The following is a 17,178-nucleotide window of genomic DNA, read 5'->3' as shown; positions in this document are numbered from 1 at the left end:
ATAATAATAGTTGTAGATCGATATTTCTCGTTGTTATATTTATAGTAATGTACTAATAGTATACTAAGCATACCTAGTTTCAATTTTGGTGTGATTTCCATTATATTTTTAAGTGAGAAGAAAAAAAAAATTGTAACACAAAATTGCCTTGATCAGAGCTCCTGCATCCTACAGACGTGCGATTATAGAAGTATAATATACGTATACGTTGTATGCATTTGATGGATACCTGGATGCTACGATCAATCGATCAAACGAAAAATGGATTACCGATTTTCGGCTAATCAGTATTTGGAAAAATTTCCGATTGATTGATCGATCGGTTGTTTGATTAACGAAATTTCACCTAATTCGAACATTTGACTAAATCAATCCATCGAGTAAAATGGTTTTTATAAAAACTATCGATTGAATTAATCGAGAAACTAGAATGATTTTTCGATTCTTAATTGAAAGAATTGGGACTTTTTATTAATTGATAAAGAAATCAATCAATCCCTAGGTCTCATGTGTATAATAATATGTGTAATATATGTTCGTTGTTGCTTTCTATTGGAAAAACGATATTTTACTTTAATTCTCTGTAGGTACGTGTGTAGGCAGGACGAGTTACTCGTCCGCTTTTGTGATGCAAAAAATTGTTTAAGAAAATCCGGTTGTGACGTGTAAACAATTGAATGGTATGAAATTTTGACAAGGAAATAAAAGGGAGGGATAAAATATCATGGGGTGGAAATTCATATTGATTACACAACTTATTATTACTATCATTATAATTATTAGCATTATTGTTGATATGCGTGAAGCTAAGCTGCATAATAATTGTTCATTTTTTTTTCTATCAAATTATATTGGATTGATCGTTGTGAACCGCGTCAAAGACCACAACGTATAGTCAGAATTAAATAAGCGTTGGTACGTTAAATACTAACTTTCAAAGATGATATGCAAAATAATTCTTTTAAATAAAGTATTACTTAGAGCGTAAACGTGTATGCCAGATATTTTCAGTGCTCCCACAGACCTCTGATACAGTTACACCCTGCACTAATATTTACAATCGCATTATTATGAATGCCTTAGGCATTTGCTGGTCATTTTGCAATTTTAATTATTAATTTCGAAATATTTTTGTGAAGATTTAAAAAACAAGTTCGATATCATTTTGTAAATATTGCAAAATGTTTTTTCAAAATGGTTCCAAGTCCCCGCGATGAATTTTTGAAAAGACAAGAAATTATATCAAACCGAAAGTTGATGGAAAAAAAAGGAATAGTATAGAATTCAATTGAACCGATGAAAATCAACAAGACGACGGTTTGTTGAGATTTTTCAAACATTTTGTTGTAATGTGAACTTGCCGAGTCTTTTAATACTTTTGGGACAATTTTATTGTTCTTGCAACAAGATAGAATTTAGTTCGAATATGCGCGGAAATCCTGAATACATTTTTTCTTGGTAGTAATCATTTTTCTGCAGACGGTAATTACGTAATCTGACAATGCGTGAAGAACGCTACACCGGGTTTATCTCCGTAGCGTTCGCGTATCTCTTACAACTGATTTAGCTCACAAGTATGCGGAGTTGAGAACATTTCTCATCTCGTCCTCTGACGCGATATATTGTAAAGTCATGGCGTATATGCTGCTTGTGGGCTGAAACTACATTTCGCCCACACACGACTGAAGAAACGGCAGCATTTGTATATGTGCGGTGACCACGAAGCGTCAGAGATGATCGCATAGCGTCGACGGCTTTCAGTGATCATATTGAAGTTAGTAACGTTATCGTAACGATTCATGCTGAGGAAAAACCGTTATTAAGCAAGTTTGGAATTGTTTGAAATTTAGTAAACTGTAACAAAACAAAACACACTCATAATTCAAAATCTTAGTGTAGTGATTGCCCCCAATGTTTCGATACCATAACGTCACTAACTTCAATCTCGTTTTCAGTGTGGGTTCTTTATCGCAATCAGGGTTCAAAGATCAAATAGTGCCGAGATCATTCTCAGTTTTTAGTCGATCTTGACGAGCTACATATTCTCGTTATGCGGGCTTTTGATCAATACGTTGTTTTCGCCCTGATCACGATTTTCTTCACCGTTGCAATCGCCACGTCTGCAGCATCAGACGAGCTGAGCAATGACGTAGACGGTCAGGAAACCGTTTCCGTGGTTCAGGATGAGATTCTCCAGGATCTTCCCTCCGAAAAGATCGCTACAGAATCGGCGCATGTTGCCGGTAAGCAGGACACTGACAGACCGGTAAATGGGAGTAAAACCGAGGAGGATCCAAATAAGCTTGATAATCTTTTCGAAACGGGTGTCGAGTCGTATCTGAACGATGACTGGCAAGGGTGCATCGACGACTTCCACAAAGCCCTTAACAGGTTCAACACAGTTTTATCTTGTCTACACAATATAACATAAAACCCAACGTCTCTTTGTCTGGCTGCAAGTATGTTCCCTTATAATTCGAGAACTACCGAACCGTTTTTGATCATTTTTATTTCTGTGGATAGCTACAACGTCTGGTCGGGTTTTAAGATACAACGATGTTTGTAAGCTAAGTTGGAACAGGATCGCACACTTATGCGAACGCTGACTAAACTTTGACAGATAGACGAAAGTTGGGTTCAAGAATTTAAAAGGTCTCGATGAGCTCTACTAAAAAGTTCGCGTTAGCGGTAGCATTTTCCATAATAAGTATTTGTAAATATTCGTGTACGGATCTGCAATGGGCTTTTAGTTAATTATAAGTTAGTAGGTAATTATCGATGTTTATTAATGCAATACATGGTGCGCCGCAGCTACAAAATGCACAAAAAGACGGTTGCTGATTGCCGAAGACAGTGCCGAGCGGAAGTTAACGATGTTGAACCAATATTTCCGTACGACATAGAAGATATGCACTTCTTCGAAAGAAAAGTCAGGGAAACGTTGTGTTTGATGAAATGCAAGAAGATCGTGAGGAATAAAGACAATGATAGACAGTTGCCCGTTCATGTGGAGAGGAAGTACATTGAACGTAAGGCCTACGAGTTTCTGCACATTTGCTATTACAAGGTATGTACAATTTACTGCTGATGAAGTAAAAACGGATTTCAAATATGAGAATTGTTGGAAAAAAAACTTTGGTGCCGAAACGAAATCCCACCATGTCATTTCATTATATCTCGTGTCGCATCACAGATAATATGTTTGTTTTTTTACGCGCGTTATAGACGAAGCGGTACCAGGATGCGGCGAATGCCATTTTCACGTTTTTGACCATTCACCCGACGGACAATCAAACCTTGAGGAACATGCAGTTCTACATAGATCTTCCCGAAGTCGTTCAAGAGGATATAGTAGATTTGGAAAGTGACCCATTCCAAGCAATGTACAAAGATGGAGTTATAGCGTATTACGAAGAAAATTATCCGGAGGTTATTGAGCAGCTTGAAAATTCTCTTAAGGCTTACATGAAAGCTGAAGAGGATTGCAGATTGTATTGCGAAGGTCCATTCGACCAGGGATGGCTTCCAGACTTTACCATGTCCATTGCGAGTGAGTTAATCCGAATTTTCATTCCTAATACGGATTGGCAATTCGCGAATTACATTTGAAACTTTGGAAATTCTTGTCTTATAGAATTTAAACGTTATGTAAACCCAATTTTATTTTCTAGATCACTTTGCTTTCGGACTAAAATGCAAGCGCAGCTGTTCCTACGCATTAAATAAACTCAACGGGGAACAGCGCCACGACTTGCTCATATCTCACTATCATTATTTGCAGTACGCATATTTCAAAAGTAAGATCTAGGAAATAGTTTCCCTTATAGACTTGTGTTTCCATTGTGGATTGCTCATAGTTTAAATTGCTTGTTTAAAAACCGTTTTAGTTGGTAAATTTAAAGAAGCGTGTGCCGCGGTTGAAAGCTTTTTGCTTTTCATACCGACCGATGAGACCGTTTTGAGAAACAAGAGATATTTTATGGAACTACCGGAAGTCAAAGAAGAATACTTCAAGCCACGCGAGGTAATTAATTATCATTATTAGAGTCAGGAACGCACGGTCTTTGAGAATAACTAAGGATCAAATAAATTGATTTGCGAACTTTTATTTCTTTTTTTCGCAGGAAGCCGAGTCGTACTTCAAGAGGCAGGAATACGAACTGCGCATTCTGCTCTACATACAAGAACAATTTAATTCTGCAAAAAATTGAACTGAACAAAACGCACGTCCAAGAACAATTTAATTCTGCAAAAAACTGAACCGAACAAAATGCAGTTTACTTTTTTACAATTAATTTTATGCATACATTCGTTTACATGCATTAATAAATATACGTAAATAATTAAGCTTCTTCAAGCTCAGAGCGCAAATCACCTGTCTTTTAATTGTAGAATTGAAACTGATTACATGATTATTAGGAATTTCGGATTGAATCAAATAGTGGAAATCACAAACCCGAGAAAAACTATAAGTAATTAATTTTACTTTGAAACAAACTATTTCTTCTGATTCGGAATTTTATAATTTTCGAATTAAACCGTTTTTCACTTACACGCAAATCGATCTATTTTATTTTAATTTTACAAATCCTGATCAGATTTTGCCGAATCCGTCGCACATTTGAAAATCCAAGTAATCCCATAAAATTGTCGAATTTTCTTTAACCACGAATAAATTTTTTACTTTCAAAAGTTTTCTATCCACGGATATCGATCAGACATTTTGCATCCCAAGTGAAGCTGGCAACGCCGAGTTCACCCGCTTGAATATTTATACTCCCGGGAAAAAATTCACAAGCAATTCAGTTGATAATAAGATTTATTCGAGAAATATTACAAAATACATTTACGGCGATACCAAACTTTTGATACACTGCGAAAGTTGATTCCTAGTTTCCTACAATGCGTAATAGATAGCCAATTACAACTTCGCAAATAAACATAACCTATACCTAACCTAAAAATACCGCATCCGATTTTCTCGTTCCTACATTTTCGTATATTTATGAGCCAGTAAAAGTTTCGGTAATATTTTTTTTTTTTACTTTATTTTTCCTAGGAAATCGAGGCTTAGTTGTTGTTGTTCGAAATCATAACCTTCGTATGTGATAAGGAAAGAAAAAGAGATGAAAGATGTCTGATGCATTTGAGGAAATTCAGGCGATAAAGATAAAGAGGAACAGTCTAAGAGAAAAATTGCAAAAACGTAAACGAGAGAGACACGAATTATTCACTCTCACTTCGACCCCACCAGCTACAGAATCATCTGTGATTGGTAGCTGTTTAATTTGTTGTTTCCATTACTTTCAGTCTCGTATTTCTGTTTCAAGCCTCTAATTTCAATTTCAGACACGACTAATAACAAATCTGAACCGGTTGAATACGAACAAGATGTCTTGCGAATTTTGCATCAGTGTATCTCCAGCTTACCAATCACATCGACTGATCTCACAGATCAACTCAGAAAAGCTCTCAGCATTGACATATCATTTTCAGATATCAACAAGCTCTTGGAAAAATTATCTGCACAAGACATTATCAGGTATTTACTTAATGAGAAAAGTTTTTTATGCGAATAAACAAAGCACGTAATCTCGCAATATTTTAAGACATTTCATCCGCAGGATCAAGGAAATTACAGAGAACGATGTCGTCGGATATACAATTCTGTCTATTGCGGAATCGAATTCCCAGGCAGAGTTGTTACATACTGAAAACATCGTTGAAGAGGAAAAACTGGGGGTTTCACTGCCTGCCGCAATCGAGGAGGAAAGTCCACCCGAAAAACAGACAAAGCTCGATAAGAAGAATACTGAGGACATCATGTCACTGATATCTATGCCTACAATAAGAGAAAAGGAGAGTAAAAAAGTCGGGGAACAGATACTGGACCTTTTGTCAAAACAAACATCGAAGGAGAAGTCATTGGCCGAACGTTTTAGGTCTCAGGGTGGTGCCCAAGTTATGGAATTTTGTCCACATGGTACTCGTACAGATTGCTCCAAGCTCAATGGCAACAGTCAGCCAGGGTCTGGGCAAGCGTTCAATGAGAAGTGCAAGAAATTGCATTTCAAGAAAATCCTTCAAAGTCATACTGATGAAAGCTTGGGAGACTGTAGCTTTTTGAATACTTGCTTCCACATGGACACTTGCAAGTAATAATTGACTTTATTTCTTTTCCCCGTTTTATAGATTCATCAATGGTGATAGATTCCTGTGAAATTCGTTGATAAGTTTAGATAAGTTCAGCTCTATTTGTTTTCATTTTTTTTTTGTTTTCTCTTGTGCATGTTTCAGGTTTACCAAACTCGGAAAACTAATGATCGAGTCGATAAATTTAATGATTTAGAAACCGAATTGAAGTTGGGTAAAATCAGTAGAGATTAGTTCACTGGATTTCATTGCGTATCACAAAGTACTTCTAAACTAAATTACTATCTTCAAAGTTGCTCACAAAACACTTAAATATTGGTCATCACGTACCTTTGAAAATATTCTTTAAGTACAAAATAATGGGCTTTCGAAATTTCGAAATAATTCTAACAATATTCCAGAATACAGAAACCAAAACTTTTTAAATCATCTGTTTTCAAGGTACGTTCACTATGAAGTTGACGGTCCCACTGCGCAACCTAAAGATCAGGGCGAAGCAGACACAACGACTTGTGGAAATACTTCCAGAACAACTGCTCTAGATCCAAAACCAGTGAGCAATAATAATGGCTCAACGGGAGCATCGGACCTGACACTGTATCCTCCTCAGTGGATCCAGTGCGACCTGAGATATCTGGATATGACAGTGCTGGGAAAGTTCGCAGTCATAATGGCGGACCCTCCTTGGGATATCCATATGGAGCTTCCCTACGGGACAATGTCGGATGACGAAATGCGGCAACTCGGAATCCCTACCCTGCAAGATGAGGGTCTCCTATTTCTTTGGGTGACCGGACGAGCCATGGAATTAGGCAGAGAATGCCTCCAGTTATGGGGCTACGACAGAGTGGACGAGATTATTTGGGTGAAGACTAATCAACTTCAGCGCATTATAAGAACTGGGAGAACCGGTCACTGGCTCAATCATGGGAAAGAGCACTGTCTGGTTGGTATGAAGGGATTTCCCAGGGTAAACAGAGGTCTGGACAGTGATGTCATCGTGGCCGAAGTGAGGGCGACGAGTCATAAACCCGACGAAATTTATGGGATTATAGAAAGAATGAGCCCGGGAACCAGAAAGATCGAGTTATTCGGAAGACCGCACAACGTTCAACCGAACTGGATTACTCTGGGAAATCAGGTCGACGGTGTGCGATTAATTGACCCGCAACTGATTAAAGCTTTTAAGAAACGCTATCCCGATGGAAATTCGATGAAGCCGAGTAAATCTTAGCGATATTTAATATTCTGTATATTTAGAACAAAATTTTCAACATCGCAACCTTGAGAATCTTGACAGCGGACGGATTATTAACAATAAGATAGGAATTACAACTTGACCAAATATTTTGTGATTTTTAAGTTTCAAAATGGTGATTTCAAAAATTCAGACGTGCTGGAATTGAGCAAACAGAAAAAATTTTTAATAAAAAAAATACTAAAAATATTCATTTGTTCTATTTTTTAATCAATGCCACTACAACGATACAGTAGGTACGATATTTGTACTTGCTTTTTTGTGTCACTTTTTCTTTAAATATATAAATCATTATTATAATAGTTGTTCCCAAATTAGCAATAGCAATATCTATTTACAACAAAGTTGATAAATTACTGATCTGAAACAATATTGGAAAAGAGACAGAGTGTCTAAATACCAAGGATATGCCACAGCTGCAGATTATCTCTGAAAGTTCCAATGGATAGAAAAGAACAAGAAACATTTACAGCTTTATTCTATAATTGCAGTTTTGAAAATGCAGAATTATAGAATAAGCCACGTGATCTCCCTTTCTGATTGATGTGATTCTTAAAGTAAATATTTAAATAAATTGACAGATTTTTCACACAAACGAATGAAAGGTTCAAATTTAATTTTCACTAAATGAAAAGTAGCTTTCTTTGTTTTTTATTCTTGGAGAAGATTCCGAAGTAATTCAGCGAATTCGGATCATCAGCATTAAAACACCCTGCAAACTTTGCTGGTGTTGAGTAAAACGTGCGTCTTATCGTCGCCTAAAAGATCTCTCGTCGAATTTAAAAATAATTATTAACTAAAGAGAAAGTATAAGAAAATAAAACCTACGCTTCACGAGTCGTAACCTAATATCATAAAACACCGCGTTTGTCCGAAGTTCTCTATGTATAAATGCAGGAATATATATATTTACATTAGTTGGATCATAAAAAAGTATGACTGATCCAATTATATCAAAAATGAATGCGCATTATTTATCACAAAATGAATTAATTTGCATTGTCTTTCGATTATTTGTATTGTCTATGCAATATATGAGTTCAAAAAAAGTTACGCGGCATAGAGAACACAAAATTGATAGTACACCGTGAATTCTGTTAGCAGTTTCTTGAAGCTGGCCAGGATGTGATTGAAAATTACAAATTTGCTATGACCAGATGTCGCATAAGATAAAAAGTATAAAAATGAATGGATAAAAACTCAAAAAGTCAAAATATTTGAACCTAATATTAAAACTCTGAAATCCGGATAAAAATAATGGATGGCCATAACGTTAAAAAATATGAGAGAAAAATCAAAAAAAAAATCGTTGTATTATAAAATAGATACTTGTCAGAAAATGAAAAATTTAAATTTTTTTGCAATTTCTCTCAAGCATCGATCACACTTAGTCCTGGTTTACCAATTTATGGCTTCGAATTAATTACTAATCGCAATTTATCAAACCGAGCGATTCGCGTAGTTGTTACATCCGAATACGCAATATATATTTAAAAGGGATGAATTTTGAAAAATATATTCAATTCAGCGCTAGTTATTATCCGTGGTTATTAAATATCACACATTTGGACTCCATTCGGATAACCGCATTTGTTTTATCGTCTCAATCGATTGAAATTTCCTTACGTAATCATTTTTTCATAGGTATTAACGCCGACAACGATAGCACTGTGAATGGATTTAATTTGTTTTTTTTTAGTTGCCGGAAAATGAAACACCAGATCATCCGTGATACGTTAATTACAAAAATGACTGTGAAACCATGCGACTAAAAAAATATGTATAATTTCTTAACGCAATGGATGTATATGAATATAGTAGTTATATATGAATAAATCATAGTACTCTTCACACTAGGCTGATGCTGTTTCTTTTATCCCTGAGAAGGCTTTTTCTAAGAGAAATCGGAAAATGACTGCTGCACAAATCTCCGACAGACTTCAGTTTCCTTGTACTTTTCGTTATCGGGGACTTTTCGCTGATTTCACTCATTTTATCCACGTCCTCATTCTCATTCTCATTTTCATTTCGATTCTCTTTTTCTTTCCTTTTTTTGTTCTTTTCCTCAGTTACAATAATATTTCCATCGTGATTTCTTTTTCCATTTGTAGAAATAGTATTTAGCCTACGAAAAGACTCAATCCAATGCCGTTTTGCATGCTCATCGTCAGCATTAAGCGTGTGTTCTGCAACCTTGAATGAGGTAGTATGAATTTTTTCACCCGCCTCGATTTCAAACTGTACCCTTAACTGATCTCGTAATACGACAGGGAAACATGGGTTACACTTTCTGCCTGGTCTCCTCGCTGGACGAGCCAGTACAAAGCAGTTATCAAACAAGAAGCAATGCAGTTTCTGCAAAACAAAATTACTTTCGGTTAGAACATCAGCGTGCTAAGGGAATTAAAGAAAGAAAATTAACTCAATTGAGCGCACCGTTCCTTTAGCATCTCTCAACTGCCCCTCGGTAATGACTTCCACAGCATTTTGTATGACTTTATGAGGATCGCAAACTGGCGAGGGGTTGATTTTATTCTGGGCTAGCTTGCACTCCGAATTTCCCATGGCTTCGTCGATTTCTATAAGTAACTTGGACAGTATATCACTCACTTTTCTCAGCGCTGTCTGATCAGGATGATTGCACGGGGTGTGCCTGAGGATTTCATTAACAAGGATAGGATACTTGACGACCCTTGATCTCGGAACGTCCAAGTATGTCCACAAGTCAACGGCCCGTGGAACACTTGTTCTTTTCTTCAGAAATTCTTGGAAACGTTTATTATTTGCGCGTTTTGCCTCAAGCAAGTGTCTCGCCCACACCTGCGCCTTGCAACGATCTACGTAGCGCTCGGCGAGACTTGGTAACTAAAATAAGAGAAAGAATGAAGTAAGTGTAAATAAATGGTTGCACCAACTTTGTGTGAAATTGAATTCGAAATCTGTAGATTCTGATTTTCTTGCATAAGACCCTGGAGAATATCTTATGAGAAAATGCTTGATTCACTATACGTATCGTTTTTGAATCATATCAAGACTATTATACCAATTTTTATATTCTTAAATTAAGAGCCAAACAATTTGGTGTGCAATAAGAACGAACCCAGCTGATTAAAATGGTTCCAACAGCATCCGTGAAACCCGACTCGTCTCGAAGACAGACCAGTTCGTCTCTAAGCTTTTTGTGGAGGTCTACAAGGCTGGAAATGTCTCCAAATAGTGTGGCGAGTTCACCTGGAGTCAGGATATCGCTTCGTAGCAAAGGCTCGTAATAGAATTCTCTGAGATTATCAAGGTCCCGCAACAACACATCCTCCCCGCAGAATAATTCATAGATCGCCTCTTGACGTTTCACTTCTCTTCTACTCAAGCTCAAATCCAGGTGCCCGCTGGATTTCCCTTCCGCAATATCCACAATCCAGCTACGGATGGCCAGCTGATCCAGTCGCTCCGCGGTTACTTTTGATCTGTGCGTAAACCCGGACGGTCATATATGTGAGAAACAAAATTAGAAGACGGACATCTTTTGTGTTTGATATCAGTGATGGATTATTTTCAGATATCAAAAACCAAAGTTTAAAGAATCAAAGCTTCAAGGCAAATACAAAAGTTTCATTAATCGTGTTTTAAAATTACATTGGATTCATGTGAATTTAAACTCTGTGACACATTCTCGAGTTCCTTACCTTTTTTTTGTCTTTCCCGAATCAACCTCCTCTCCAAGGAGAGAAAGATCGGTTACTTGAGAGCTGAACGATCTTTGAAGAACACTTCCAAATTTGCTGGGTGTCAGAGATGAGGAGGAAGAGGAAAAGAAGCTCGATGCGACTTCGGTAATTCTGCGTCTTTTTTTCTTCTTGATACTATCAGACCCCATTGATATATCCATCGAACTGACACTGGCCGCATCGCTATTTCTACGCTTCCTAGATCGCTGGAATGGTACGATTGACATTAGGGTGGATACTTTCAGGTGTGAGTGAGTACGACGTAGAAGAGTTGATGAGCTGATTTTGGAGAAGCGATTCAGAACAGCAAAAACTATAACGAATACGTTACCATCCAAAATCTCTTCTGAGGTTCTGGAAAGTGATCTTTAATTGACGTATCGCGATCCTCTTCCATCTCACTGCCGCCAACTCACTGAGGGAAATTCGAGTAGCAAGAATTCGGTCGGATAATGATTAGTTAAAATAACCTAACTTTCGGTTGGCGGTAAACTGATATCCAACGGATGGCTGTTGTTTTTAACTAGAACTAATTAAGTTCCGAGTAGGTAATGTGTTTTTAATTATTTTTTATGATAGGTCGAGACAATTTAGGATAAGACACATCGTTCGGCGGTCATTGACACAAATCGTCAGACGCCATTTATGATGTGAATTCGAATATGTCACGGTAACAAGCAGATTTGTGTTGTGTCGCTCAAAGTCGTAAAGCAGAGTTTTCATCGACGATGAAAATTGGACACGAGTCCACGGTCTGTGAAAATAACATAGACGGAGTAGTATCGAGATTTCGAAATTCGAGCATTGAAAGCGAACGAGTGCAGCGATTGCGAAAACAATGAAACATTACACGCCAAGCATTAAACTCATTTTGTTTTCTCTGCCTTCAATTATTTCCGCCCTTAATCAGTCGTGTTCACGAATTTGTTCTAGCAAACATCTAATTATATATTTACGATAGCGTTAGATTTTCGCCCGTGATGATAATCAAAAAGACGTGTTGTTGAAAGGACTTTACGACGGTAAGATTGTAAAATCTATTGCATTTTCGTAAGTACTTTCGTTTTTTTTTTCACCATGGTTATCATTATGTAATAGCAAAGCTCTCGGTTGTCAACACAATTATTTCCCTGGAGATAATACATAATTAAACAAAAACAACGAAAACAGAAGACAAATAAAGAGAGTGAACATTTTTCGCCGTCAAAGATACATAAGAAACATTTTAAAGCATCATTATTTTTTTACGAATTCTAAGCAATCGTCATGATAATTCGAACGCGAAAAAATTCCAGATTATTCTATTGAGACGAAGAGGAAAACTGCGACATAGTGGTTATATACGTATTACAAACTAATCGGCGACGTGCACACGATCTGTGAATATTGATAAGCCCCTAATTCGTAATACCTAGGCCTGTAAATGATCTAAAAGACACGAAAAGTCCATATGTGAATTTTTGAAAATATACCATAAACTGTGAATTTGTCAAAAGCATGACGGGACATCAGATTATTGGCAGTCGATCTATCGACAGCGAGGTATCGAGTTTGTCGCTTCACGATTCATCGTTAAACGAAATCGATCGATGTACATCAAATATCGATAACTCGCTAAATTTGTACCATCTTTCGAAAATTGAAAAATGCTTACTCTACTTGTACAACACTCTGGACCTTGAGGACGATGATCGTTGTCATAGATACAATAATGACCAAGATTCGACAGTGAGCAATGCCTCGATTCTTGCAAATTATACAGAAAGTGAAAACGATATGGAAAATGAATACAGTGTAAGAAATTCCTGTGATACGGGAAAATTATCACCGGAATATGACGTCAAACGGGAAGGTTTTTCTCAAGTAAAAATTGAAAAACCGACTCACCGTTACATCGCTAAGAGAAAAAAATACAACAGGACGGTAAGAAAGAGAAATAAAAATTACCGGAGACAAGCGTCTCATGATGAGATTACCGAAAATTTAAACAACTGGGCAAGAATTGGTAGTAGTCGGGTGAAGTTTCACCCTTTCTTAAGAATATTTGACAAGAATGGCTTTGCAGTTACCAGATCAGTGAAAGACCACGACATTCGAACCCTACGATATTCGAACACGCCTAAGTTCAACTCGTTCCTTTTGAAGGCAGCATTAAAATACCGCGATCCTAAATTACTCGCAAATGCAGTAGTTTTCGCAAAAAAAAGTATTCCACAAACTGGACGCCGCGTGGATGCCAAAAGATCAGGGGCGAATATAGATAGCATGCCGGAAGAATTCCGTGAAGTTAATTCAGGTATTATCACATTTAAGCGTTCGTATATGATGATGCAGCGTATGAAAAACTTCGCAGCACAACTAATGTGATGTTTTATTTGTTCCAGGTAATGATTCAGACAGTTTACAAAACCTTGCAGAGCTAAAGTCTAAGGAATTTAAAATCCGCAAAAAGAGCCCACTACCGATCGACTTGTCGACTACAGCACTTGATTCGAAAATACATGTTTCAAAGACAAACGGTCGATTTTTGAATCGACCAAATTTGGATACGCCGTCAATGTTCCCGGGTGAAGGACAAGAGACTCTCGGGAGATTTCAAAATACAACGTCGGATTTCGAAAACGTCACAGTTCGAAAAAACATAGCGTCTTTACAGAAAGAAATCAAAGTAAAACAAGAAGTTGTTGTTATTAATGAGACAAAGCCAAAAGCAGAGTGGAAAATTTTTGAGGAAAAAATTGATCAGATCCAGGTGAAATCTGCGGAAACAGAAGAAATCAGAAGTCAAGTTTGGTCTAAAAGGAGGTGTTCCTTCAATTTTCAAATTGAGGAAAATCGACCGACAGCACAGGATGTAAGTAATAGCATGAAAAAAAATGCTGAAAAACCACTTCTTTCCAGAACTGCCGGAAAAATTCAACGTGAGCATGACACAGTGAAAATTGATTCTACTTGGCAAGAGGCAAAGGAAACTGTTGAGAATGAGGTAAAGATTTATAGAGAATCATTGGAAAGATCAAACTGTACCGATGGAATGCCTTTTATCAGACTGGAAAGGAATTTAAGTGAGAGGGAGCGGTGGAAAGATTGCATGAACGATATTCCAAGTTTCGAGACTGGAGTAATTCACAATTTTGAACAGCCAGAAGTCGAATCAAATGAGCGCAGGAGTGAGGTGACTAAAATTAAAGTAGAAGATAATAAACTGGACGAGGTGTCGAGGCGATTATCTTCAGGCCATGAAAATATTGCAAAAAATGTACAGGCTGGTGCAATTATCATTGCACCAACACTGAATTTTAACTTCGGTAAATCTGCTTCTTCGGTGAGAGTTGATCAGTCGGAAAACGTGATGAATTTGATGAAACCCCCAAGGTACATGCAGCGATCTTTAGGAAATGAAGAAAATTTGAGTAGAAATTGTCCCTTAAATTATTTTTCTGTGGCAGGAGCCTCGTACTCTGTCGTAGATCTACCTACGCCTTATTTGGTAATTATATTGCATTTACACTCTCGTACATGAATTATCATTTCATCATCGTTAGTATCATTAGTTGTATCAATACGTATGTACATAGATATACGTAATAATTCTTCTTGTATATACATCTTGTGATGGTTCTCGATCATCTTCGAACACTTAACTTAATTGTAAACGTATTTTCTTTACAGAAAACTCATCAGCAAAGATTAGTTTTGCCCAAACCGATGCCCGGGGAATCAGCGAATACCTGGCGGCATTTGAACAGTTCAGCAGCGGCAGATGCTGATTCTTTGAATAAATCACCGATTCTAAGGTCTAGATGCTCGACTGAACTAGAACGCGCCAAGATTGAGGTTTACAAGAGAATTTTCGAGGTACTGGTGATCAGTCGGCCAAGACATTAGTCAGAGTTTCTATGAGGTTTTTACTTTTCATCACCTTTGGTGACCTGAGAAAAGTATTATTGATATGGTTTATGGATCTTATCCAATATAGGGAAAATGATCTTTCACATAGGGGAACAACTTGAACTAATCAAAACCAATCATGTCATTCTACAAAAGGCCAAGGTTGTCATCGAAAAAAGCGAAAGCTTAGGCCTCTTCGGTGCCATTACAAAGAAAATATTCACAAAATACAAAAAGCCACATGGTTCAAAACGATCACCTCACACTGGTAGAAGAAACGACCCCGCAAAATCGTTTATCATATAAGAAAAGTACTGATTGCTGTCGAAAACACGTTTTATAATTTCAACGAATCTTTGCGGTTTCGAAACCCTAGAATCGGAAAAACAAGTTTTTACAGAAATAGCCGTCTGTCCGACAAGCTCCAGCGATACTCTCGAAAACGGTTTGATGAAAAAATCTAAAACTTACACCATTTTACAATCGCATGTTGAGCATGAAAAATTGTCATGTACCATTTAATTTAAACTTCCGGTTATACCAGAACTTTAGTTTACTTTTCCTAGATAAACGATTACACTTTTCCGAGTTGACGTATTTATTTAAAGAAAATTCTAGATTTTTTTTTTTGAATCCTTATTATTCTTTCTACTAATAAACCTATACTTTTTCCTTTTCGGAGAAGAGTATCGCGAACAAAAACTGTATTTTCCGTCTTTTTTTGCATTCTTAACCAAATTAGCCCCATAAAATGGAATATTTCTTTCGTATATTCACAGACGATGCTTATCGATCCAGATTTCGACTTTGTCCGAGCCGAGGACCAGCTCGATAATATGATTGGTGGACCGATTTTCAGACAAGAAAAACGTGAGGATGGTGGTGAAATTCGTAGGAACTTCGACAATAATTGTACCATCAATAACCCAGGAATAAACCGCTACGACTCGTCTGTCAACAAACGATTTCATCGACTAAATGATAAACAAATTGTCCAAAATATGAACGATCTAAAGCGTGTTAAAATCAGCCCGAATTTAACGACAAAAAAAACGGTTGTCGATTTGCCAGCGATTACATTGAGAGCTGATCAGCGAGATAGCAGGATTTTTTATCGATTTGAAAATCGTCCTAGACCTGCAGATATGTTTCGAAATGACTATAATCGTCAGGGATTGAAGGCTAAAACGACGGAGGAAATCTTGTTTGATTTGAAAGACTTTGTCAATTTTCCATCGAGTGTTACAGAAAAAAAGTGTTAAAGAACGATGATAAATTACATATGGTTTTCATGATAGGATTATATGATACAATTTGTATCACTAGAATCCAAAAAATTTCGAATACACTATCTGATGGAAAAATTAGATGCGCTCTTTTTATGGGACTGGAATTGGCTGTATTCGATTACCAAATTCATTTATTAATTGGTGTGTCACATTGCTTATTCCTACACTGAATCTCAATGCTGGTATGAGAAGAACTGGATTTAGCCAAATTAAAGTCAATATTATAAAGAAGAACTTTTGTCCGGAGATACAAATTTCCTTATAATTTGTGGACGTTTCAGATTCCCGGATACCCCGGTCCAACGATTTAAGGTTTTTCTTTACTTTTTTTCTCCACAAGAATAATTTAAGTCGCATTGTGTCACCATATAACGATACTCGACCATGCAGTCCGTCGTTTTAAATTACCGCATTGGGTTCCTTACTAATTTATTTATACGCTTATTATTGTCAGAAACAGAATCCGTGATTAAAACAAGTTATTTCAACAATGTTAAAAACTTATTTACTTGGAGTCAAAGATAAAAAAGTGACGCGACTGTACGACTTGAGAAAAGAAACGCGTTTTCATTTTTTTGAGAGTAAAAAAAATGGAGGACTGAAAAATAAAATAAAATAACTGAAATCAGGATCTGCCTTCGATTTCCGACTAGTTCAACTCACGTAATACACATCTTAAAGAGTAATTTAGTATTGCACAAAAAAAATATAAAAATTCTTAATTTATGCGACTCGAAAGAGAAAAATATTGAAATTGTAGTAGTGTACTAAGTATGAAGAGTTCACCAAGTTTGAACCTTCTCGGAATTACCGTTCGCAAAAAATGTTTCATCAAAGTTTATCATTTCGACTTAATTGCGGT

The 17,178-nt window shown here is 36.8% G+C and overlaps 4 protein-coding genes across 9 annotated transcripts; 3 read left to right on the top strand and 1 right to left on the bottom strand.

Annotated features, from left to right (window-relative positions):
* Positions 1-1,621: 1,621 nt before the first annotated feature.
* LOC107228124 (prolyl 3-hydroxylase 1) lies at positions 1,622-4,560 on the top strand. Of its 5 annotated transcripts, none has more exons than XM_015669495.2 (7): positions 1,622-1,774; positions 1,956-2,391; positions 2,812-3,067; positions 3,226-3,550; positions 3,672-3,797; positions 3,888-4,024; positions 4,125-4,560. In XM_015669495.2, exons 2-7 carry the CDS (start codon positions 2,051-2,053, stop codon positions 4,209-4,211), a joined length of 1,272 nt encoding a protein of 423 aa, XP_015524981.1. In that variant the 5' UTR covers positions 1,622-1,774; positions 1,956-2,050; the 3' UTR covers positions 4,212-4,560. The 5 variants fall into 5 exon arrangements, with proteins under 5 accessions (XP_015524981.1, XP_046596502.1, XP_046596500.1 ...); XM_046740544.1 differs by having other exon boundaries at positions 1,645-1,823; XM_015669496.2 differs by lacking the exon at positions 1,622-1,774 and adding an exon at positions 2,524-2,652 and having other exon boundaries at positions 2,257-2,391.
* A 150-nt stretch (positions 4,561-4,710) lies between these two features.
* Positions 4,711-8,329, top strand: LOC107228127 (N6-adenosine-methyltransferase subunit METTL3). Of its 2 annotated transcripts, XM_046740540.1 has the most exons (5): positions 4,711-4,906; positions 5,060-5,275; positions 5,350-5,542; positions 5,625-6,155; positions 6,595-8,329. In XM_046740540.1, the coding sequence occupies exons 2-5, from the start codon at positions 5,134-5,136 to the stop codon at positions 7,385-7,387; spliced, it is 1,659 nt and encodes a 552-aa protein (XP_046596496.1). In that variant the 5' UTR covers positions 4,711-4,906; positions 5,060-5,133; the 3' UTR covers positions 7,388-8,329. The 2 variants fall into 2 exon arrangements, with proteins under 2 accessions (XP_046596496.1, XP_015524986.2); XM_015669500.2 differs by having other exon boundaries at positions 4,711-5,275.
* A 709-nt stretch (positions 8,330-9,038) lies between these two features.
* LOC107228128 (neuroepithelial cell-transforming gene 1 protein) lies at positions 9,039-11,796 on the bottom strand. Its single transcript, XM_015669501.2, has 5 exons — positions 11,468-11,796; positions 11,095-11,342; positions 10,512-10,875; positions 9,848-10,276; positions 9,039-9,766 (listed from the first exon to the last, which is right to left on the bottom strand). The coding sequence occupies exons 1-5, from the start codon at positions 11,531-11,533 to the stop codon at positions 9,260-9,262; spliced, it is 1,614 nt and encodes a 537-aa protein (XP_015524987.2). The 5' UTR covers positions 11,534-11,796; the 3' UTR covers positions 9,039-9,259.
* An 863-nt stretch (positions 11,797-12,659) lies between these two features.
* LOC107228079 lies at positions 12,660-16,699 on the top strand. The gene is made up of 4 exons (XM_015669429.2): positions 12,660-13,432; positions 13,521-14,626; positions 14,809-14,994; positions 15,807-16,699. Exons 1-4 carry the CDS (start codon positions 12,913-12,915, stop codon positions 16,287-16,289), a joined length of 2,295 nt encoding a protein of 764 aa, XP_015524915.2. The 5' UTR covers positions 12,660-12,912; the 3' UTR covers positions 16,290-16,699.
* Positions 16,700-17,178: the final 479 nt, after the last annotated feature.

This window comes from Neodiprion lecontei, chromosome 5, assembly GCF_021901455.1.
Source record: "Neodiprion lecontei isolate iyNeoLeco1 chromosome 5, iyNeoLeco1.1, whole genome shotgun sequence".
Classification (NCBI taxonomy): Eukaryota; Metazoa; Arthropoda; class Insecta; order Hymenoptera; family Diprionidae; genus Neodiprion; species Neodiprion lecontei.
Note: the sequence above shows the minus strand (reverse complement) of the source record. Positions and strands in the feature narration are given on the sequence as shown.